The 23,702-nt window shown below is 43.0% G+C and overlaps 1 protein-coding gene across 1 annotated transcript in view; it reads left to right on the top strand.

The window, feature by feature from the left end:
- The window catches only part of TSPAN7 (tetraspanin 7), a 111,712-nt gene that overhangs the window by 72,271 nt on the left and 15,739 nt on the right, over nt 1-23,702 (top strand). The window contains exons 2-4 of the mRNA XM_058658596.1: nt 18,074-18,262; nt 21,367-21,441; nt 23,221-23,316. Coding sequence (XP_058514579.1) covers nt 18,074-18,262; nt 21,367-21,441; nt 23,221-23,316 — 360 coding nt within the window. The remainder of the gene's footprint in view (nt 1-18,073; nt 18,263-21,366; nt 21,442-23,220; nt 23,317-23,702) is intronic.

Here is a 23,702-nt window from a genome sequence, read left to right as displayed (position 1 = left end):
ATGTGTCTGTGGGGCAGTAGATGATGACCTGCTGATGTTTGAGCTCCTGCACCCAATGTGTAGGACTGGGATGGAATTTCTGGCTCCTAAATTTGGCCTACCTCAGCCCTGGCTGTTAGAGACATCCCTGAAGTAAACTAACGAAATAGCTGCTTCTCCATTCCTTTCTCCCTCCCTCTCTCCCTTCTTCCCTCTTCTTTCCTCTGTCTGTTCTTCTGTCTGTCTCTGTCACTCACTCTGCATTTCAGATAAATAAATCTCCTAAACAAATAAATCAGAAAAGATCAAGAGGAGAGCAATTTTGCTGCAATGTGATTGGTTGCTAAGACTCAGCCCCAAGTACATAATAGTAAAACATGAAGTTGACATTTAGCCCTTAACAAAGTAGAATTTACTCCCAGAGATGCCAATGCAAGCTGAATTGTTGGGATAAAAACTGGGTGTGGGTCGGGGGAACTAAGCCTCAGTTACAGAGTGACAGTTGGAAACTTAAACTCATTTTGCTTCAGTGGTGATAAATGCGAGATGGGAGGGAAGCATGGTATGTGCTGTGAGAGACCACCACTGTAACCCCCTGGGGTTGATAGAATCCCAACCCGGGAACTGTGTTTCTCTTGCTCTGATGGTATGAATGTTACGCTTGATGTAAGATGGGTGGCTCCAGTGGGTGTGATAAAACCAGCAGAGTCAGCCCCTTCCCCCTCCCCGGCACCTCCTGCATTGTGCTGACCTCAGGAAACTACACAGCAGAGGTCTAAATTCAACAGTGTGATGTATAAAGCCAGAACTATTCAGAGTCACCCATTTGGAGGAAGGTTTTGCTGAGACTGGCTGATGCTCCTGACCTTGAGTTTAAGAAACAGCAGCACTGTTGTCCTGGTGGCATTCTGTGATGTCAGTTCTTCGTCAGCCTTGTGTAGCCAGACAGAAATAGGAAGCAAGGAGAATACACTGCTAGCATCAACACAAGCCTCCATCCGGTATATTGTTTTTCAGCTTGTCCATTAAGAAGTGACACTTTTGATTTATCCCTTTTGTGTTTCCTGTATTTTTGAATTTCAAAATCAATCCAGTGTCACTATGAACCATCCTGATCAATCTCCCTGGGCTCCTCAGAGATACTCTTGTCACCCTCCCTGTCATAGCAGTTGCTCAAAGACCTTCTAGAATGATGTCTTGAAGAAGTACGTCTGGATGCAAACCTCGGATTCTAGTCCCGACTCTGTTCCTACTCCCCGGATCATTTTGGCCATCCATTTGTCTTCGCTGGGCCTCAGTATTCTCATGTGTAGAACTTGGCGAGTTTGGAGGAGGGCATGATGGTGAGGAAGAAATCCATTGAGTGCTAGTCATTTCACAAATATGTTATTCCAGCTCCTTTGCAGACATGACCTCACTTAATACTTACACACACACACACACACACACACACACACACACACACACGGATCACACTGCCAAAGAGACAATGGAGAACACATAGCTGTGGGAATACTCTTGAGTGTTCAGTAAAACGTTAATACCGTAACAACGGGGAAGCACGGCTTTTGTTTCCATTTCTTGCTTCACTTCCCAAGTCTGAATCCCTACTGATTATGCTAGGCCTGCATTCATCAACCCTATGAAATAATAGACATTTACATATGGAGGATCTGAAAGTATAGGGCTGTTTTGGTACCTGCCTAATTAATACTTGTTATGCTACTTCCTGTCAGTCACCTGGCAGCATGTTATTGACTTAACCAAATCCCAGCTTTTCATTGGTTGAGCAGACTTAAACCTCTGGATTGAAACTAGTTAGTAGTAGTCGTGCCTTCTAATGAAACCTGTAAAGATATTAAAATTTGGGAAAAAGTGATATGGGAAACAATATCGACTCAATATGAGAGAGCTTTTACTCTAATAAAGTTGGCTTTTTGCATCATCTCTAAAGAAAGCGCTGGCTACAGGATTTTGTGGCAGTGGGATAGCATTGGGACTTTGCTTAGTAAATGTTGTTTGGAAGGGTGGGTCATACGGCTATTCATGTGTGTAGTTATAGGATTTTGCTTTTGCTACCTTCCTAAGGTGGCTGGGAACTAGAGTAGAAAGAGCAGCAGAGATGGATACATGTGAAACAGGGGAAATTTTCAAAGATTGATTTATTTATTTCAAAGTAAGGGCGACAGAGAGGGGGAAGGAGATGAGAAGGGGGAGAGGTATAGAGTGAGTGAGCCATCACCAGTGAGAATGCTTCTATTCACTGGTTTACTCCCTAAATGGCCACAACAGGTATGAGCAAACTGAAGCCAGGAGCCTGGAACCCTATTCTGGTCTCCCATATGGGTGCCCACGTACTTGGGCCATCATGTACTGTAAGCAGGAGGCTGGGCAGAAAACTGCAGCTTCAACTGCAGTTGGTACTCTGATATATACTGCCAACATCACCAACAGTGGCTTAACCCAATGTACCACAACACTGACCTCAAAGCAGGGATCAACAGGACATGTCACAAAAAAAAAAAAAAAAAAAAAAAAAAAAAACAGAACAAAACAAAACACAACAGCAACAACAAAACCAAAGGGAGGTTGTGGGTGTGGTTGGAAAAAGTGTTCACAATTACCTTTGCTTGAAAGAGCTTGAAATTCCAAATACCTATAAAAGAGGGCATGAGCTATTCTATGCCTGCTAAAAAGTGTAGAAATTTAAAAACTAAGCAGCTCTAATTACTGTGCAGTTCAAGTGCATAACAATGTGGTTTTTGTGCTGTAATTATACAAGCATGCATCCATGTAGAATGGAATGTCTCCAAATTTCAAACATCGTATTAAAGCACTAGAATTCGGCCATATTATTTAAACTTTAAAATTCTGCCTTTTAAAGAGAATGAGAGCAAGTGCAGGTACAATCCCACAACTTCACTGCTGTTATCTTTACCTCGGGAATATTTGTGTCTTCATGTCGCCATAGATGGGCCAAGAGAGAACACGTTCTCTCAGTCCACAGCCTCTCTCTGAAGTCAGTGCTTGAATTCCCTAGTGTTTCCAGTGCTTATAGGTGTCTTGGACTTGACTCAACTCGTGTCTGACTCCTCCCCATTTGAATGTGAGTTAGGAGAATGTTTTAAATCCACCTCAAAAAAATACCCATTGATCTTGGAGGTCTGAACATACCCTTGGTGAGCATTAGTCTACTGCCAGCAAGTCAGTGCAGCCTCACGGTGCATACCAATGCATTGAGTAGCTCTTGGTTAGGTGTGAGCCTAAGGTAAGATTAATGGCTGCCTTGTGGCCAAGAAGGCATGTTCTCAAGTCATTAACTTCTGTGCAATACCAGGAGGAACCTAGCCGCTTACATCTTCCGTTAGAGAGTTGTCAGTGGCCCAGTGACTTTAAGTGAACAATACCAGGGAAGGAGAAGTTCCACCTTTAGCCTAGCTTTCTCAAATGATTTGCTGATGTTGACATTTGGGGAAGAGGAGGGCTACATTAGTAGCCTCTGAGTTGAAGGCAACCATTTTACCAAGTTGTTGTTTTCTGAACTTCTCATGTGCCAAAGACCAGAGTAATCATGTTTGCTTGTAAGCACAACATGGAAGCAATGCAATAGCTTTCAAGGTAGCTGCCACACTTGGCTGCTTACATCTCGGGCTCCCTGATTTTTTTCTCCTGTCCTAAGCTGTCTTTGCAACCTCGGAAAGCAGTGTGGAAAACCCTAAGTATGCGTCGTGGAGGAGAGCTCCTTGCAGTGTGGTCCTCTTTCTCGCCGTGTTTCTTCATCAGATGTAAACACCTGAGACCATGAAAACTCTATGGCTATATATACACATGCACACACCCGTACATCTATATATGTGTTTTTAAAGTTCTACGTTGGACTTAAATGTTTTGGAGGAGCAGGTGCCTGGATGCAGATAAGGTATACATGAAATCCTTAGAATACAAGATCAAATGCTGCTTGCTCTTGAGAGGTACTGGGGACTCCTAGGCATATCCTGAGGTCTCCTTTTCTGGTTGAAAGGAGAGTTTAGTTGTGCTTTGAGGGACAGGTCAGATCTAGCCAGGCAGCCATGGAGCAGGACAGCTAAGTGGGAAGAATCCACACATGTTCTGCAGGAGTGAGCTACACAGCTATTACCCCAACCCCAGAGTAAAAAGGTGCAGTTGTATTAGCCCCCAGGACCATATTAGGTGCTGTGAAATTGTTTTATAGGCATAAATTACTGGCAGACTAGCCAGTTACCAACAGATGCTTTGTCTCTTTAGCTCCAACATGTACTTCAGGTTTCTGGTGGAATCCTTGTCTATGTATAATGAATATGAGGTTGCCCATATAGTTTTTATAATTGTATCTTTAACCAGCTTCACTAATTTTTAAAGTCAGTCTGACTCCAGCTGAGAAATAGTAGAGTCTATTTGATGAGGGGAAAACAGAGGAAGTGAAATAAGACAAAAGCTCCTCCAAGTGCCATTTAAAAAGAACACAGCTTGTTTGAGTTGCAGCCTCATAATGCTGAACAAGTATTCCTGATGTTCTTCATGTGATGGAAGTTATGTGGCCTATCATTTTCTTTTGCAAATCAAAGGAAATGAAACTCCGGGTCTGGGAAATTTTGGTCTCTCCATTTCCTGTGTTGTTCCATCTCCTATTCATCTGTGTGTGAAAATCCAGGGAGATAAATAGCTAGGAAAATCACAAGGCTTCCAGGATAATATGCAGCAGGAGAACAGCTTTGAGATCTGATGCAATTCAGCCTTTCCTCTCTGTAGGACTTCAGTCCCATGGATACTTCTGGAGCCTGTCTGGGGATGCCCAGAAAAACTGTCTACCTTCTGTTCTAACACCTCCTGAGGCAACCCACTCTATTTTGGGCAGTTCTTATTATTAGAAATTTCTTCTTCGTCTTGAGCCAAAAATCTGTTTCCCTATGACTTTCTCTAATACTGAATTAAATATAGACGTTTGAAGATCGGCCTAGAAACACAGCCGTCATGTCATGTATAACACTATTTCCCAAAGAAAATGCTGTTTGTGATCCAAACAAGTAATATATAAATAATCTTCTGGAACATATCCCAGTACATCAATTGGAGCATGCTCAGTAGGACGGACAGGAGACATGTTACAAGAAAGAAGAGAGCTAGTGTGTGCAGTCCATCTTTTCCTGCCCTGTCCTTTCCCATGTTTCCTGGACATTGACAATTAGGAAAATGCCCAAGAAAATGGCGGGAGCTTGTTGAATGTTGGCTTCCTAACAGCTCACTCCTAGAAAGCCACTAGGGCAGTGTAAAGAAAACTGGGCTCCTCTGTAAAGCACTCACCTTCCTCCAGGAGAGGGCTGGTGATTGGGTATTGCTTCCAAAGTGGAGCTCTGCCCATGGGCCGCAGTGCCAAAGAAGACAGAATATCCCAATGGCTGCAGACACTGTCTGCAAGTGGGCCAAAGGAGCGTTTGATTTTGACCTGGACCACTTATTAGGCTTGTGAGTTTGAGCCAGTTGTTGGACCTTTTAAAGGCTTAAAACAGAGCTTGAAAATAAATGTGATTAAGTCTCTAAGGAGCACAGAACTGCTAAAGGAATGCCATTTATCAAAGACACATACACAATGAACAGTGTTTCTGGACTGTCCCCTTAGTTGGTGAAGAGCCATTCCGATCCTCCTGCAGACTAGGAAGCGAACAGATTCAGTGTGGTGGCTTTAGCTGATGACTCAGCCCATTGCTTTGGACTGGAGATGCTTTGAAAGTCAGATATTTCTAGGCTTCAAAATAGGCTCATGTATATTTCAGTTGTGGCCTCTGGTTTTCCTTTTCAGAGCCCAAACAAGAATGTTTTCATTTCTTGTTCTCTTTTTGTGACGGTACTGAAGGCACTGTTTTTTGTACATGCATCAGGGTTTTTCTGATTCTTCCCCATGGTCCTTCCGAAGATGTGTGCTCAAGCACTTGTAATGTTTCATAATTCTGGTTGATCCCAACATGTACATAGGGATGTTTATTCCCCATCCTGGCTTTCAAAGGATCAAATTGTAGCTGGAAGAGGAATATGTTTCCATTTCTATAAATTTGTGTGCTTGAAAGGGGAAAATGATGGAGAGTCTGTTAAAGTAAGTGAACCAATGACCATGCCTGCATATATTTTTTGTGTAAGTGTGATGGCCACGTCAGTGCCAGAATTGACAGAATTGATTTCTGAGGTCTTCTTATGGAGCAGTTAAGAACAGAGTTCAGGAGAAAAAGCCTTCTGCACACAGGCTGAAAAGGACATTAAAAGGAGGCAGTAGTTATGGACCTTTTTACCCCTTAGTGGTGGTGACTTTAGGCACGTTTCATAGAATAAGTGGGAGGATTTGACCTGATAAAGCATCAAAGCCCTTAGCACAGTATTTAGCATGTAGTAAGCCTCCTGGTTATACATTTTTCAAGAGGGAATAGTCTAGTATAAATAAATAAATAAATAAATAAATAAATAAATAAATAGAATAAAAATAAATAAATAAATAAACAAATAAATAAATCGTATAAACACTATTCATTCTCCCAGCTCCTAACCTTCAATTACAGATCTCTTGGAGTTACAAGATGTTCGAGCGTCCAATTCCTTTTCCATTAATGGTGATGGATTGGAGGCAATCATTTCCCCTTCTTTCTCATCTAGTCCTCCTTGTAGCTAATAGCAAACATCTGTGAGGCAATGTGTTGGTTTAGAAGAGAGTTGGCCAAGGAGCAGGCTGTTATTGGAGTGCAACTGCCTCGGTCTTAAAGTAGTACTGTCGCTATTGAACCTCTCACCCGCAGTGCTAAGAAGGATGGAGTACAGCCTCCAGGCTCCCATGCACCCATCCCCATCATCTGATCATTAAACAACTGTCTGCCAAGCACCTACTATGAAAAAGCATTTGTCTTGGCCCTGTGGTTCCACCAGTAAATAAGGCAAAAATTCTGCCCTTGTGGAACTTTCTATGTTGTGTGAAATGGATGAGAAATTAAATTAATAGTGTTTGAAGATCCTAAGTACAGTAGGGAAAAATAAAACAACAGTCCTGTTGGAAGGCAGGATTCTAACTTGGAATACAGTCAATGGGGATAGGTTCATTAACGTGCAGACATTAAGAAAAATGAGTGTTTTTAAAAGTACAGGCCTAGCAGGGAGCAGTACCAAGTGCCTGGGCTACAGAATGCCAGGAGTGTCTGAGGGGCAGTAAAGAGACCTGTGAGACTGGAGTGGAGCAGGTGGGGGCAAGCCATTGGATACCACAGCGGAGGAACCAGCAGCAGATCAAGCACAGCCTTACAGGCAGGGCAACAGTACTGGGCCTTCCTCCAAGGTGGAATGCTGTAGAAGGAGTTTTGAGCAGGAGAGTGAAATTATAAGGCTCAGGTTTCGCCAGGATTTCCTAACTGCTGTGTTGAGAATGGGGAATGGAGACAAAGCTGGAGGCAGAGGGATGAGGCAGAGGGTGGCAGGGGTGGAGATAGGAAAGTGTGTTTTCTGTACTTTCCTGAATTGATCGTGTGTGTGTGTGTTTGCTGACAACATATTTCTGTCAAGTTAATTTTTTCTATCATAATACCCCCATCAGTATTAAATCTCTGAATTTTTCCTTCTATATCTAATTTGATGGCGGTGTCACATATGTGCAGTGTGGATCTGTAAGTGTTGAGAGAGAAGTTTATTAAATCACCAGTGGGTTTTTTTTTTTTAAGAAATTGTTTTCCCTTAAATCATCTCAGGAGACAGTTTTCAGAGCAAGAATAGGAGGAGCCCACCTTGGTGTCTGAGTTGTAAATATACTGTTTATCTGAGAAACTGTGTACGTGCCTTGTTCCCCAGGAACACCAATTGCTTGGCCATTGGAGTTCTCACGTCTTCCTGTACACATAATGTGCATATTGGGCCTATGTTTTGCTTTCTAATATTTTAATGATGATAATCCTACCTGGGGTGTATGCAAAGAAAAGTCTCTCCTTGGAAAATACGAGAACTCCATGTGAGACATAGATGTGCAACCACAATCACAAAAGAGATGGTTGCCGCTCTGTGACAGATGGGCACCTAGCTTCACATTGCTTCATCCAGGTTCATTCCTGTCCAATAATTCCCGAGAATGTAGCCACTGTCAGGGGAGCTGACTTTGGAGTCCCTTGAGTCATTGTCAAGATTCCTTTTGTGTATACTGAGTCTCCCACTGTGGGTTCCAGAGGTAACATTGCCCTATAAGCACAGGGACCAGCTTTCAGATTGAAAACTGAGGTGTGTGGTTAGACGAGCAGTGATTCTGATTTCATGGGTGTTAGACCACCGTGGCTGAGTGGCATTCTAGCTTAGAAAATCAGGCAGAGGATGTGGTTGAGCCTTTGATAGATACAACAGGGATAAAGACCTTTCTTCCCTCCCACATGGCTCTTAGTACCTTGGTGTGTATACAAGTAAGAATACAGGACAGGGTCAATATGTGATCAGCAGAAACTTCTTGGAAGCCCACAGTAATACAAGTGTAGCTCTTGTTTATAAATGTAGTCAGTCAGCATCTTTCTAAAGAAAATATCTTTCCTTGTTGGTGAAGAATTGAATTTATCTTTGCATGGCTCTGGTCGCCTGAAGAATGGAAGCAAAGGAGTCAGTTTCTCCCCATTGGTCCTCTTTCAGAGGTGCTTGACCACCTGTTCATGGCATTGACTATGCTCACGGGGCCTCTGGCTGCATGTAGCTGTGTCAGCAGATTTTAAATATAAGTGAGATCAACTTGAGGGATTCATGGAGGAGATGTGGCATGGAAGGAATCTCCCAATCATTAAGCATCTGTCATTTTAGCCCCTACAGCTGCTTCTGATTTCTAAGTCCATAAGTCTTCTAGTAAGTAGCTTTGCTGGCCTCAATTCCTAATAGGCAGTCACCTATATGACATCTATTTATATATCTGGGTCATCATGCAACCCAGAGGTGTGAGCCATATCCTGGCAGTCTTTTCTTCCTTGCACATGTTCTGGGCACTCCAAGTTAGAGTGATATGCTCCCTGTTAGTGTAGATCAAACACCCCTCTCTTGCATTAAGTTTTGACAAGGAGAATTCAATGATGCTGATAAGTAATAGATAATGCCATGAGGCCTGGAATAATCGACCCTCAACATTCCTCCCTGGTGTAATGAAACACTTCTCAATGTACTGACAAACCTAGAGTTCATTATTTTTCTCCCAGACCTTTCTCTGAGGATTTTTTTTTAAGGGCAGGAAACCAAAAGTCCAAAATATTTTTGGGGCAATATAAAGGAAATGGGAAACAAAATCAGGAATGCTGATTCTTCTTATTCTGCAGTAGGATATGCAGTCTCTAAAACATATTTGGAAATTTTTATGACTTTGTTTGTTGAATAATACAATTAAGTATAAGGTGGAGCTTCCTGGGTCTCATTTGAATAGCCTTAGTAGTAATTCAAATAATGAAAGGCTTTGTCTTTATAAAGTGATGCTTGTTATGATTTTAGTAGCTACACATCCTTGATTTTCTGTGATAGGCCATTTGCAAATATATTTGTCATGTTAATACCCTATTTCTAATTCAGAAAATAGTGCCGCCCTATGGGTCAGTTTACCCCGCTTCAGGAGCGTCTAGGGCACTAAAGAGTGTTGTGCCTGTAGCCAGCCACTTGCTTGAGCAACCTCAGCTACAGTTGCTTTTGGTCAGTAAAAAGTTCAGTTCATACAATGCCCAGGTAAGTGTGTGTGGCATACTAGCTGATAGTTGGGTTTTATCTTGGCCCCTCTGACGACAATTGGGCAATTCACAGAGATACAAAGAACTCTAGCACCAGTTGGGGTCCTGTAGATGTCACTGGACCTAGCCCTGTCACTTTAAAGGTGACAGACTAAGGTGCACTTATGTAGCGTAAGTGGTCAAGCCTAGTGGTCATAATACCCAGATAACTAGGAGAAGGAAGCATTGTTTACTGGATTTAGGGCATGCCTGCAGCCATTTCCTAGGAAATAATCAATTTTATTACATATGTAGAGAGCCTGTGATGCACTTGCAGCTGGAGCTGAAATTTCTGACTGCATAGTTATTTCCAAAGCCATTTTCGTCTCTTCGAAAGCATCTGTGATCAGTTAGCCCCATCGATCCCTGGTGACCAATAAGCTCCACGTAAGAGCTGCAGTTTGTGACATCTTGCTTTAGGCTCTTGACCTGGATCCCGAAACTTGAAATCCGTAACTTAGCTATAGATTTTAATGCTCGTTAAATATAAACCATAATCTTGTTTTCCTGGGCATGCAAGTAAAGAAAATCATTTCAGTTTATGATCATAACTAGGGGTGAATGGATTGTGTTAGTGTTTTGCTTCCCACTCATCTTTTTTTTTAAACATTTGTTTTTATTGGAAACACATATTTACAGAGAGAAGGAGAGACAGAGAGAAACATCTTGTGTCTGCTGGTTCACTCCCCAAATGGCTCCAATGGCCAGAGTTGAGTTGATCTGAAACCAAGAGCCAGGAGCTTCTTTCGGGTCTCCCACAGGGGTGCAGGGTCCCAAGGCTTTGGACCATCCTCAACTGCTTTCCCAGGCCACAAGCAGGGAACTGGATGGGAAGTGGAGCTGCCTGGATTATGAACCAGTAACTACATGGGATCCATACATTTGCAAGAGGAGGATTAGCCACTGAGCCATTGCTCTGGCCCCTGTTTCCCATTAGTCTTTTTTTTTTTTTAAATACCAGGTTTTTATAAGATTTATTTTATTTTTATTGGAAAGCCGGATATACAGAGAGGAAGATCTTCCGTCCATTGATTCACTCCCCAAGCTGCCGCAACCGCTGCAACTGAGCCAATCCGAAGCCAGGAGCTTCTTCCGGGTCTCCCACAGGGGTTCAGGGTCCCAAAGCTTTGGGCCATCCTCGTTTGCTTTCTCAGGCCACAGGCAGGGAGCTGGATGAGAAGCGGGGCTGCCTGAATTAGAACTGGCGTCCATATGGGATCCTGGTGCGTGCAAGGCAAGGACCTTAACCACTACTGCATTGTGCCGGACCCTTCCCATAAGTCTTAAGAGGAGACAAGAATTCCTTTTGCTCATGCCTCCTATTTATTCTATTGGCAGCTACCTTCACAGACTTGTCCACTGTTAGTCTCCTCTCTCTGTCCACTCAACCTGAATTGTCTTCCCACGTTCTAGTGGCAGCCATTGTCAAGCCTTATCTTTTGACCTTCCTAACTGTCCTCTCTTTCTGTTTCCTGAGACACATTGTTCCCCAGTTGTCACTTACGGCTTCAGGCCTCATTTGCAGCTCAAATTCACTCCTCAATTCCAGCTCCATATCCACAACTGCCATTTGGACATGTCATTTATGCAGCCTTTGGCCATCATAAACCCAACCAAAAACAGGGCCTTATCTCTGTGTTTCCTACTGGTCCTCATACTCTGAACAAAACAACTTTTACAGTAATGTCACACTGCACTTTGTTGTTAACTTCCCCGTCCCTCTGCATGAGACTAATCTCAAGTCATGCAACATGACCTTTTTTCCATGCATATATGAATAGAGTGCACCTACATACACACAAACGTAAAAAATGATGGAGCAAATGGGTTGAATTGGCCAAAATACTTGCCTGGAAAGAAACACACCAAAATACATGCTTTAGTGCTGTAAAGAGGACAGTGCCATCTTCATACAAGAAGTAAAACCTTTTCTGGCCACTGAGCTTGTAGATTTTCAGAATACTGCTAAAACTGTTAAGGGCACAACTCTGGGTATTCTTTCTGTTGTCTCTCGGCCATTCTCAGAAAGGTTTGGTGATCTGCCTGAAGACATACATCTAATTAGTGAGAAAACTGCAACTGAATTCCCAATCTTCTAATCTTCAGTGCAGAGCTTTTAGATCTGCCTCCCTTTTAAATATATTGAGTCCCTTTCTGCCACCAGTCTGGAGTGTGATGGGATAAGTATGGAATTTCTGTATCTTTTTTTTTCAAAGTTACAGAATCATTGGAGTCGAGGAAGGATACTTCCCAGTGCCCCTGCGAATAGCCACCAGGAATGAATTATTAACCTGTAAATTTCTTTTTTTGTTGTTGTTGTTATTTTTTTATTAATTATTTCAATTATGTGACAGTTTCATAGGCTTTGGGAATCCCCCTCCCCCTCCCCACGCCCCTCCCCCCGGTGGATTCCTCCACCTTGATGCAGTATTACAGTTCAAATTCAATCAAGATTCTTTCCTTGCAAACATATACCAAGCATAGAGTCCAGCTACTTATTGTCCAGATGGGTTGAACAGTTTCTTGGGGAGACCATTTCTGGTCTGAAGTTAGAGCTGGTAGAATATCATCCCAGTCAATTAAGAGTCCCAATATAACATCAACAGCAATTTGCAACATTATGGAATTGACATGGTTTTGAGTAACCAGAGTAACCAGTATGTTAAAAAAAAAAAAAAAAAAGCAAGTCCTAACCACAACCTATGATTAGCTCATTGACATTTCAATTTTAGTTTATATACAGGACCGGCTGCTATATACCTTAAAATGGCTATAAGGTACCATTCAGCTGTCTCGTGTCTATTTCATTTTAGTATTTAGCCATTTGTTGTGTTGAAGTATAATTTTGCTGATCTTGGCAGATTTTAGGATAATCTAGACTGGTTTGTAACTCTAACAAGACATTTGTCGACAATTAAGGTGCAGAACATTTTTTTTGGGGGGGGGGTGTGCAGGAAAATCCTCAACACCATGGTGAGGAGTAACTAATCTTTGTGTCCCACCCAGCGAGGCATGAGCCAATCCACGCCAGCTCTTTCCTGTCAGATTCCAAGCTCTACTTTTTGTTGTTTGTCTATTTATTTTAGGTTTTTTTTAGTTTGTATGATTGTTTGTTTGCTATGAGGGGTTTTCGGAGCGAACCCGATGGTCATTGCGAGGGAGGGTGGGGGTCCAGAGGTGGAGCCAGGCTCGGACCAGAGAAAGCTCTCCTCCCTGGTCCCGAAGGACATTTATTGTTCTTCTGTTTCTGCGGACCGCTCAGGGCTTCTGGTTGTCTTTCCGATGAGTTTGGTTTCTGCACGGCAGTGTTTGGACTTCTTCCATCCCCTGGGGAAGCTTCGGTTGGGGGTGGGTGACCTCAGAGTACTCGGCCTCCGAGGGCATCCAATTCCCTGTGGCCTCCTTGGCAGTTGGGGTATAGTCCTTGTTGCTCGTATTAATAGTTTGTGGTGAAGGTCTGGGAGTCTTTGTGGTTGGGATCCAAGCTTCCTCCTTACCACCTGCTCCACTCTGGAGTGCCCCCCTGCTCCACGCACATGACCTCCTGTTAAGAGGTTGTCATAACCTGTAAATTTCTAAAATCGTTGAACTGTGGCCTGAACCTACAATGCAATGTATTAGAGATTTCTTTTACCTGTGATTTCTTCTATACGGCATGTCTTCTATATGTTGCTTTTGACTTGCCAGGATTATTCAAACTGACCTGAAAGGAGCAAGGGAAATCATTTGTGTCTGCAGCCTGCTGCCCTAGTTATCTCTCTTAGGATGAAAATGAGACTCAGTAAGTGTCTCCTAGACCATTTCAGATATCTCTTGACATACAGCCAAACCTATCTGCCATTTTTTTAAAATGTAATTTTAAGGTAATATATCCAGTTCCATAAAAGGTTTTCTAGTTCAGATCTTTCCCAAGTGCTGCAGTTATGGTTTTATTCAGCCTAGTCATCATTCCTGAATTAGTAGTAGCTGGGGTACTCTACTACTCATGAGTTTTGAGCCGTGGGTAAACAGACAGAAAATGAGTTGGCGGGAATAAGCAGGGGGCAGAGCCTCCTGACTTGCTGCTCTGGGAGCATGTGAGGTGATGCTTTACCAGGACCCGTATGTGCTTTCTTTCTGGTCTCTGATCTGTCTCCTTCTCAAACCACAAGGCTCCCACATTGTGAACTGATTCTTTTGAGAAAGGAGGAAACCCTGCTGTGAGAAAGGTAACAGGTTCCAATGCTTGATGTAGCAGTTCGAGGTCTCCAAGGAGCTCAGCTACAAATTGCTTTGGTGAGCTCTGAACTGACTCATTGTACCTAAAAGCAGCCGAGATGTCAAAAGAAACTGTCCCCTGCTTCTCACTTTGAACTTCCAAATGTTTATGAAATGTCTCTCCTGTGGGTGTTTGAAACGATGCGTGTGTGGGTGACTAAGTGTGTGCTGACAGGAGCCAAGAAAAAAGCATCCACTTTACGCCAACTGTTGTCTTTGGCGAGTGTCTGTTATTCTTGGTAGGATGCATTTTCATGGCAGGAAAAATGCAAGAGTGATGGTTTGTTATGTTTTATGGATCTTTAGTTCTTGACATGTAGGGCTTTTTTTTTTTTTTTTCAGCTTGCTGGCAACTTTTTCTACTACTCGCCTATGTTCGTTGCTATCACCACCACCAAATATGGCCCCATTCAAGGGTGCACTATGATCGAACCATTTCTTCCCTTGTCTGCTGCATCATTCATTCATCCTTTCATTGTTGTTCTCCCAGACTACCAGCCTGCTCAGTGGATCAGCATTTTTAATAGATCTTTTCAGTGGTTCAGAAAGTATAGCAGTCTGACTCACACGAAACTTCCTGACCTTTCCTAACTCCATCATGGGCTGCTCATTCATTCATTGAGCAGACATGCACTGAGCATTGATTATGTTCAAGGGGCACAGCTCTTACTTTCAAAGAGTCACACTCCATGGGAGTGGAATACGGCATGGCAAGACATAGGTGTACTACATAGTACACTTAAGAAAGCTACAAAAAAATGGGTGCAGGGAGCAGCTTAGTTTTCTTGAAACCGTACAGAGCACAGAAAGGGCAGTGAGAAAGATGACTGGAGAGATGGGCTGTGGTACATACAAAACACCTTACCTGTGTGGACAACAGGCTTCCAAGTACAGAGCTGGTCCATCAGGAGTGTTTGAGTATAACGATTACAATACTGGTGAAAAGCATTCCACCTTGAGTTATCGTTAGATTCTTAGCACATGGCTGCTGGCAGTTCCCACATCACTCTGAGGAGAATGAGTTCCCCAGAGGATTGTTGACTTGGGCAAGATCAGAATGTTGGATAGTTTTGCTTCCATGAAATATGGTATGCAGAGTGATATGTTTGTTTTCACTCATTGACATCCTTTAAAAAGTGGCACGGAGGTCTGCAAAAAGTCTTTGTTTTAAAACTGCAAGATTGTGTAACTTATATGAACATTTTTAACCAATGGTTTGTAGACCTTGTACTTTACATGAGGAGAAGCTTCGTGTACACTTCTTGTGCAAATCAATTTTTGCATGAGGATGAATTACTTGTTTGTAAGTATTTATGTATTTAAAGGTAGAATGACACGGTGAGGAGGTGGGGCCGGGTTTCCAGGGGAAGTTGAGGTTGATCTTTCTTCCTTTACTACCTTCCTCAAATGCTTGCAATAGCCAGAACTTGGCCAGGTTGAAGCCAGAAGCCCAAAACTCCATTCAGGTCTGCCGTGTGGGTATCAGGAACCTATGTACTTGGGCCACCCTGTGTTGCTTTTCCGAGTACATTAAGGGGAGTTGAATCGGAAGTGGAGCAGTTGAAATTTGAACCAGAACACCAACAATCAGATTCCAGAGTCACAAGCAGTGGTTTAATACCATGCACCATGACACTGGTGTCTGTCTTATTTAAGGAGTGACTCTTAACATTTATTATTATTATTAATTTGAGAAACTCATAGAGGGAGAAATGAATCTTCCATACCCTGGCTCACTCGCACAATGCCCACAACAGCCAGCGCTGGGCCAGGAAGATGCCAGGAGCTCAGAACTTGGTTTCGGTCTGTCACATGAATGGCAGTGACTCAAGTACTTGAGCCATCACCTACCTGTTGCGTCCCAGGGTGCACATTTGCAGGAAGCTGGAATTAGAGTGAAGCTGAAGCTGCAACCCAGGCACCTCATTATGGAATGTGGGTGTCCCAAGCAGCATGGTAACTGCTAGACTAAATACCCACCCACCCCATGATCAGATTCTTACACTTGATCGGTATCCTATGTTTTTGTGAAAGCAGTCACATTCCTGTATTGCTCATAATCATACATACAGCACAGCTGCTCAGGACATCTTTAAAGTGTTATTGAAGTTTCAGAAGCATGCCGATGATACCAAAATTCTCCATATGTGACTTCTATTCTGCTTAAACAACGATTTGTCTAACTGGCTTCTTATTTTTTGTTCGGTACTTTTACATTGTAAATTTATAGCTTTAAGCAGATAATACTGTGATAGAAAGTATGGGAAGATTTCTCTTTGATTCCATTTTAAATTACTACATAGTATTTACCCGATGTAGGCGTTTTCCACGAATGTGGCACTTGACAGCCTATGCTTTATGAAGTACAGAATGTAAGACCCAGAGCAATGAAATGTGTTCTGTGGCTGATGAATAACAAGCATTTACTCTGTATCTGACAAGATTATAGGAATTAACACAAGATAGCCCTGTACATTTGTACATAGCCTTTGTGGCATTCTTGCCCCTGATGACTCAAGAGTTGATTCTTGAATTTTGACTCAAACAGATAAAAAAGCACTTTGTTTTTTTCCTGGATAAGTGCTGCAGAAGAGGTTGTTTAAGAAGGTACTTTTTTCTAGCAACCACCAGGTGTCAGCAAAGGACTTTGAACTCTTGGCCATATGTTCATTCTTGGGTTTCTAAAATCACTAAGGCCATCGCAATCGGAACTTTCAAAGGCAGTCAACCTGCCCTAGGCCACCGTCTCCCAACCATATTAGTGTCAAACTCTTTTTCCTCACAACTGCATCATGATCATTCACCTTTGCCTAATACGAGTAGCAGTAGTTCCTCAATCTTGTCATTTAAAACTTCTTTCTGTCAAGAGACTATTGTTTGGGCTGAGGGCTGTGGTGAATACCAGTATCTTGTTTTTGCTGAACTTCCCACTCAAATAAATAGAGCTTATCCTGTGCTAATGTGGGAAGAATATAGGGTCAATTCTGAATCTTATGTGGATAAAAAATAGGATACTGAAACTTTGTGGCTGCAAAGTCCAGGAAGTATTTTCAGGGTATAAAGGAGAGAGGCCTGAGCATCTTCTGTAGCCCAGTCATTTGATTGATGCTATAGCATATGTTTTGTGCTACTCACTTTCAGACATTGAGGGACAATGTGTTGATTGGCAGGGGACACTTTGGCAAGGTTGGCATTGATTTGTATCATGTTGCATTTCGTGTTGTGTGCTCACTAGAGTGGGCAAGCTGGACAAGAATCTGAGACATTTGACTTGAAAAATTGCACTAAGATGTTGATCAGCTGGAGGATTGACTCCCTGGGGTATGTCAGAGATTCAGTGACTGCAACTTGTGGCTTCTGCAGCCCAAGCTACTAGAATGTGTAGCCTGTAGTGGGGGTGGTAAGTAAGGCACCGCATTGGCCCTGAGTCTATTCTCTGGAAGCAAGGGCCTGATTGATGAAAGGTTCTCGAGTTTAAACACACAGTAGAGATTTCCTTTAGGCTGATCAATGAGATTTGACAAATCACATTATGGCTAATTCCAGGAACTGTGCAGACTCTTCTGCTGTTTTATTTTGAATAAAGCATTGCCAATGAGAAGGCACTTGAATGGGGAATTCCAACTGTGTGGGATATATCGCTTCTAGAAAGAGGTTACGGTTATAGTCAAAAAGAATCACTGAGTCCTTACAGCATAGCACAGGATTTCCCTATATAGCAGACACATACGCCATCAGAGAAGGAGACTCACATTCTTCTCAAAGTTAAATCCATCTTTACCCTGTGATATACTTTTTAAGCAACTGTTCTTTTTTTTTTTTCGTTTTATAGTTTATTGTTGGCTTGAGCACAGTAGCTATATATGAGATTCTAAATGGGCAGATCTAATTGCAAAAAAATCAAAATGTCTTTACCCTATGGTGGTTTTACTTAATGGTCTCTGACATCTCCTATTGTTCAGGGCAGCCTACAACGAGTAACCTCTTGCTCCTGGAAACTTGAGTCTGATAATCCACGCTGCTCTCTGTCAAGTCCCATCACTGCCAGCAGTGGTTTCACACTCTATTCTCTTTTGCAGATCACTGGGGTGATCCTGCTGGCCGTCGGAGTCTGGGGCAAGCTCACGCTTGGCACCTACATCTCCCTTATTGCTGAGAACTCCACAAATGCTCCCTATGTGCTCATCGGAACCGGCACCACCATTGTTGTTTTTGGCCTGTTTGGATGCTTTGCCACCTGCCGTGGTAGCCCATGGATGCTGAAGCTGGTGAGTTTGTTACAACCCAATACTGCCTCTATTTTATTTGCCTAAGTATAAAGCAGGTGAAGGTGAAATCGTGCTTCAAGCCACGGGTAAAACCTTAACGTTCACTGATTCTAATTTTAGTCTGGACCCTCACCTAATCTTCTGGAAGGAAGAACTATTGCAAATACAATCTGGTACAAGAAATCCAGTGCCTGTCTCTTGAGGTAGATGATGGCAATGGATAGGCCAGTTAACTCCAATAGACCTTTTTTATCCTCATGGCAGAATGTCCTGTGTCCATTTTTGAGCTCTTAGAAATCTCCTGCAGTGTATGATGTGTGGCTTTAGGAGCAAGGCAGCATCCCATCCTGGACATAAGCAGCTTTCACCTCCAAGTCCCCTTTGGAGAAATGCTTCCTGCCTTCTTGAGCCTGGCCCTGCATGTGTGCGTGTGCATGTTGTTGTCAAAGCCTGCGCTCCGTGGCTCAGGGCTGTGGAAGCTGAGCTAAGCCAGAGCTTCTACAATCTGAGGTTTGACACAGGGCCAAGTATTGGTCATCAGGACTCATGCTGGGTTCCCATACTCTAACAAGATAGACAAAACAGTGATGCTCCCCAAAGAGTAAGGGCAGACTGTTAAAGGCTGTTACTGTGGTGGTCTACCTTGGTTCACCAGTAATCCAGTTCCTCATTCACTGTTGGTGTTCTTCTCTAGTGAGGATTAATGCTGAAGGAGTCTGTAAAGAAAAGTTAGCAAGATATTAAACCAAAAAAAGAAGAAAGGTGATTTCAAATGATATGTTGTAGAAATCAGATTGCATGAAAGGGTCAGGTAGATTCTGTCAATCTTGTTGCCTTGTTAAAAGAAAAATTTTTCTGTATGGTACCAAAAAATGTTTGAAATCCATGTCTAACTATAAAAAATAATAGTAGTATACATTTTCCATGAACTTTTTAAAGGCCCCACACATACCTCTTTCACAAGCCAGCACGGTTTTTTGCTCTAGTGTTAGCATTTGCGAGAACATTCTAGCTACTACTACCTGTATTTATTAGCTTTTCCCAATGGGCTTTTGGTCCTGGCCTTGTGTAGGTGAAGTTCCTGGAGGCACAAAGCTTGCCAGAAAAAGAAAAGTGTTGATCTGGCTGATGAGGGTGGAAGTGATGTGATTAATTGTGAAGCCAGCATTCTAATGTCTTCGTTTAACCTCATTAATTATAAAACAGCTGAACACAACTCTATCTCATGGAGGCTCAGAGAGATTGCCTGTTTCCTGGGTCTGTAATAAAGTTGGAACTCAATCCTTGGAAGACTTCTGACCACAGAGACAAACTGCCTTTGCCTGCTGCCAGTTATTTCCTGCCTCCTGCTTTGCATTTTATAGAAAGTTGAGAGAAACCGAAATAGCATTCACAGGGCATTCTCATCAAACTACACATTTCACGCTTGAGTGCCTAAGCTTTGTTTGCAGAGAATTTGGGTAATATTTAGAAAGATACTGGTAATTTAAGCCAGTACTTCTGTAATGTATTTACCACTAGCTGAGAAAAGTAATTTATGATTCTGCATACTTGTGAATACTTTACAAAGACATATGTGCCCTTTACAGGTAGGTAATGTGGCCATGTGCAGTCTATTCAAATTCCACAGCACCATTTAAGGTCACTGCAAACATTCAGAACTGTTGTATTTCGTTTGGAGATGAGAAGCAGCAGACAGTAAGACATGCCTTGTAGGGAAGGAATCAATTCTCCTTCTTTTTATCTGCTTTTCAAAGTCACAGAAATAGAAAACCTTAATGTCTCATAAGGACCATGTAATACCCTGTACTTTGATGCACATGTGTATTGTTTGCACATGTACACACACACACACACACACACACACATACACACACATACAAACTCCAACACAGTCACCTTGGGAAGTACAGGCAGGACAAAATGAGAAGCACTAAGTGCTCTAGATGCTTGCAAACATCACAACTCTAAATTCCATGCAGTGCCCAGAACAAGAGATGCTAGTATGCTCACGGGAAGCTGAAGAGGGTGTGTTTTGGGGCAACTCCCATATGGATCTGGTGTCTGGGCCCTGGGGGGAGGGAAACAATGCTGCGTTGTAGCTAACAATTTTCAATGAGAGTTAAGCAAATGGGAGAAGTTTTCTCAAGTAAAGAGAAGCAGCAAATTCACATCTTGGCCGAGTGCAAAACATATGTAGGACTCATGGGTGTACCAGAGCCTGGGCTATTCTAATAGGTCCTGAAAGCAGAACCAACACCATCAGGTGGAAATAAGCAGTAGGCAGGCTTGTGGTCAAAGGGAAAAGAAGTCTTCACACTAACTGAACTGTTTCCTAATACAGTGGGCTACAGGGTGAGTTAATGCCAGATGGCCATAGAATCGCCCCCTTTGCCCCTCATCCAGAAAGGATAGAGCTGTCTTGTGACTGTTAAAGCAGACTTTGCTCTCGCCCCAAGTTTCTTTGTTTAAAGATTCATTGTATGTGTTTGAAAGATAAAGCTACAGAGACAGAGAGGGAGAGACATACAGAGAACATCTTTGCTGGTTTGCTTTCCGAATGAGCACAATGGCCACGGCTGAGCCATGTTACAGCTAGGAGCCTGAAACTGCATCAAGAGTTTTCCACAAGGGAGACAAGGTGCCAAGGCATTTGGGCCATCTTCCCCTGAGTTTCCAGGCACGTAAGTAGGGTACTGGATTGGAAGCAGAGTATCTGGGACTCCCTATGGGATACTGGCATCATGGGCGGTGGCTTAACAAAACATTTCACAACACCAGCCCCCTCAAAGTTTCTAGTGTTCAAAAGCAGTTGAATATGCCTTCGTTGTGTAAGGTCTTTCTAGATTTTCTCTGATTCAGTCAAGGGAAAAGGCACATTCATTTGTGGAGCTCTCCTCAGCATGCTCCTTCCAAAGCACTATGTTTGTTAAAATAACACAGACCTGTGTTGAGGTTCAGGCAAGGAAACCTGGAGAACATTTTCAATGTCCTCTAAGCCTTGTGTGCATAGGGATCATCAGGACTTGTCTGATTCTTGGCAGAAGTAGCCCTCTTTTTACTCCTGACATGCCTGACTTTGCACTTGTCCACTCGATTCTCAGTATGCCATGTTCCTGTCCCTGGTGTTCCTGGCTGAGCTCGTCGCTGGCATTTCAGGCTTTGTGTTTCGTCATGAGGTGAGTAGAGAAACTCAGTTCAAGGCTTAATTTTCCTAATGACCTGCGCTTATGATGAAATTCTAACTGCAGGAACGTCACTAAACTTGAGATCTTAATTGGTCAACGTCTCTACTGTTGGACAAAATGATCTTCTTTCCTGTTCCAAAGCGTGCCTTTTAGTATTCATTAGATACTCCTTTAACAACAGCTGCTTCAACTGGACACAAGTGCGTGCCAGCATAACAGCTTTCTGAAACTGTAGAATCAGTCTCCCCGAACTAGTTGTTTTGCTGCTTCATAAATGTATGTGCACCCCACAAGTGTAGTAAAACCAGTTGAAAAGTTGAAAAAAATTACAATGGAAAAATCGAAAACACACTGAGGCAGAGGGTTGCTGTGGCTCTTGAAAAGCCAGCATCATCTGTTAGCAAGGCTTGCTATTGTACTTGGTGGGGTTTCCAGGGAACTCATACATGCTTCCCACCCTCTTCCTACTGTCCTAGTTTTCACAGGACTGGGGACAGGATTCCAGATGGCATCATTTGTTCATCCCCCCTCCCGAACACACAAGCAGGCAAACCTGTGAGCATACACACACACACACACACACACACACACACACACACACATCATATTCTCAATCTCAGCTGAGGTAAAACCTGGTGACGTAATGGCCCTGAGAGCCCTAATATATGCCCCAAGTACACTGGGGACAGCAGCAGCTTTCTGACTCACTGCTATGTGAGCCCTTGCCTTCTTTCTTCTTGCCTGCCACTGTGACTGTACTTCATGTAGGGGTTCTTAGTGGTCCAGTTAGGGGTCAATTTTATAATAAGACAGCTTGCCTGGTAATATACCTGACATGTTCTATTTTAAAAGTTTTACTTATTTGTTTGGAAGGCAGAGCTAGAGGGAGAGACAGAGATCTCCCATCTGCTCATTCACTCTGAAATGGCTGCCACAGCTGGGGCTTAATGAGAATAAAGCAAAGAGCCTGAAACTCCATCCTAGTCTCCTCATGGGCAGCAGAGGCCCAAATAGTTGGGTCATCTTCTGCTGTTTTCCTAGCTGCTTTATTTGGGAACTGGATTGTAAATGGAGCAGCTGGGATTTGAATTGGTATCCTTATGGAATGCCAGCATTGCAGGTGGTGGCTTAACCCACTAAGCCACAGTGCTGGCTCCTGACACTTTGTTTTCATTAGATTCCAGGGGAACAGAAATTGAAAATTACTCCAAGATCTAATTATGTTCCCAAAGAAGGAGAAAGGGTTTTATTAACCGTTCATTATTAAGAAAAGTTCTTTTCCTTCAGCCTTTCCCCTCACATAATAAAGACAGGTGAGTGTTTTGCTTCATGACTGTGTGATTAGAAATGGATTGGTTCTTGACCAAAGCGTCAGTCTTTCTGTACCCACAGTGACCTGTCCTTAATCAGTGTTCTGTATGATGGCAGAACAAATTCTGGAAAGAAAGATGGACATGATCAGTTCAAAGAAAATCCCTAGCGAATTCATGCCTGAGATTTGACAGCTCACCCTCACAGCCCTTGCAGAAAGCAGCTAGTTGCTCTAATAGATGGCTTAACTGGCCAGCCTTCTGGATTGGGAATCAGAAAATTCCTTAGCTAATACCACCCTTGGAGAATTTTCTGAGCCAATTTGTCTCAGCGATGGGGACATCCACCCCCTCCCTGATGTACATTCATTCAGAGGTTTGTGTTGGAGAAGTTGGTATGAATGTGAGTCAGCTGAGCTGTGCCGTGGATTGCAGCCACATTTCTCCTTGTTTTCCGTAGATCAAGGACACCTTCCTCAGGACTTACACGGATGCCATGCAGAATTACAATGGCAATGATGAGAGGAGCCGGGCAGTGGACCATGTGCAGCGCAGCGTAAGTTCCAGAACAAGAGATCAGGCTGGGAATTGCGTGCAGGGACTGGGCTTTTCCTTGTGGGCTACTTGGTAGATTATGCCAGTCACCTTTGCTGTTGATAGTCATTCTCCATCTCTTGGTTCGGCTCCATTTTGGAGAGTGAACACCCAGTCCAGGCTCCAATTCTCAAAGTATTTTGTGCCAAGGAAGACCACTCCCTAGAGTGTTCTTGGCCATCACTAAGGGTTCCAAGTGGACCAAGGACAACTCATTTACTGTTAACATGTGAACCCCCTCTAAAGGAGTAGGCAGCAAGGCTGTGCGTCACAAAATTGCTTAGAGTTGGCTCCTGAAGACTGGCTTTCCTGGAGTCAGTGTTTCAGAGTTGGGCAGAGAGTTTGCGT

Source organism: Ochotona princeps, chromosome X (assembly GCF_030435755.1).
Source record: "Ochotona princeps isolate mOchPri1 chromosome X, mOchPri1.hap1, whole genome shotgun sequence".
NCBI classification, from domain to species: Eukaryota; Metazoa; Chordata; class Mammalia; order Lagomorpha; family Ochotonidae; genus Ochotona; species Ochotona princeps.
The sequence above is the reverse complement of the archived record's forward strand: the minus strand, read 5'-3'. Positions and strand labels throughout refer to the sequence as shown.